We start from the raw sequence: 1,326 nt of genomic DNA, 5'->3' as shown, positions 1-1,326 counted from the left end.
ATAACACGAGGAGGAGCCCATACTTGGAGAAAACCCGAGCCGAGGGAGGAGGGAGTTTCAGTACCAGAAAAATTCCAGCGACAAAGAAGCCGCAACCACCCCCATTTAGAGATCCTAGACGTGTCACAATGGGCGAACACGAAATGTCACGCACGTGGAGGAGAAATCTGCATTTACTCAAGGTCGCATGGTACTTTGGTAGACCTGCACTTTAACTGATCCCTGTTTTGTTATACGTGACCCCATCGAGCAAGGATGGATTTGATATCCACGTGCGCCATTCAATGCTAAAACCTTTGGATCTATTTCGAATCCATTCAAAACTCAGAAGTTGTATTTCATTAAGGATCAATGGGGTCGATGAACTTTTGTTGTTGAAGGTCACCGAGTTGCGGTTTTCCCAAATCAAATAGCCCGTGACCCATTCCACGACTTGCCATAACGATTGAGCACGTGGAGAAGATAATCCCGAATTGTTTCCTAAAAAGGCATTGGACACATTTAAACTTGCGGGATGGGTCAATAGCCACCAGTTATACTCACGTTGCCAAATTTCTTTTGCCACTTTGCATTGGAAAAGAGCATGGTCAATTGATTCAATCATACTCACGTTGCCAAATTTCTTTTGCCACTTTGCATTGGAAAAGAGCATGGTCAATTGATTCAATCGCGTCATCACAAATTGGACATCTTATCTACCCTAAGTCCATGCCACGTTTGTCTAGCTCAACGCGTGTCGGGGTTTTCCCCCTTCTTGCACGCCAAATAAATAACCCAACTTTTTTAGGTACCATTTTATTTGTTAAGGTACGAATAGTGTTAGACTCAGTTAAGGTCGAAGTTGCTGCTCGAATGATAAGGCTGGATAGCTTGGAAACCGAGAAAACCTCACTAGCGTCGAGATTCCATGACCAACGATCCCCGTCACCTGCAAAAACCACTACACTCGAAATTTCATTAGTAACAATGGTCATGTCCCCGTGCGTTCTCCCTGAGATTTCTAGGGATGGCAATGGGCGAGAAAAAACCCGTGACCCGCGGGTACCCGATCTGTGATGGACGGGTAAAATCATTAAATCCTACCCGCGGGCACGGGTAAAAATTTATACCCGCCGACGGGTCGCGGGCGGGTCGTGGGTATATACTACCCGTCGCGGCTAAAACCCGACCCGTGAATACATGAGACTTTTCTTAGTTTACCCACGAATTAATACTTACAATTATTAAATTCAAAAGCTATTCTACTAGTATTTGAATAATGATTAAAAATATAATATTATATACAAGTAAAAAACTTAATTTTCACGGCATTATACATATAGTTTG

At 43.4% G+C, this 1,326-nt stretch overlaps 1 protein-coding gene across 1 annotated transcript; it reads right to left on the bottom strand.

Annotated features, from left to right (window-relative positions):
- Positions 1-211: 211 nt before the first annotated feature.
- LOC139889583 (uncharacterized) lies at positions 212-652 on the bottom strand. The gene has a single exon (XM_071872525.1). It carries the CDS (start codon positions 650-652, stop codon positions 212-214), a length of 441 nt encoding a protein of 146 aa, XP_071728626.1.
- Positions 653-1,326: the final 674 nt, after the last annotated feature.

The sequence above is a fragment of the Rutidosis leptorrhynchoides genome, chromosome 2 (genome assembly GCF_046630445.1).
Source record: "Rutidosis leptorrhynchoides isolate AG116_Rl617_1_P2 chromosome 2, CSIRO_AGI_Rlap_v1, whole genome shotgun sequence".
Lineage (NCBI taxonomy): Eukaryota > Viridiplantae > Streptophyta > Magnoliopsida > Asterales > Asteraceae > Rutidosis > Rutidosis leptorrhynchoides.
The sequence above is the reverse complement of the archived record's forward strand: the minus strand, read 5'-3'. Positions and strand labels throughout refer to the sequence as shown.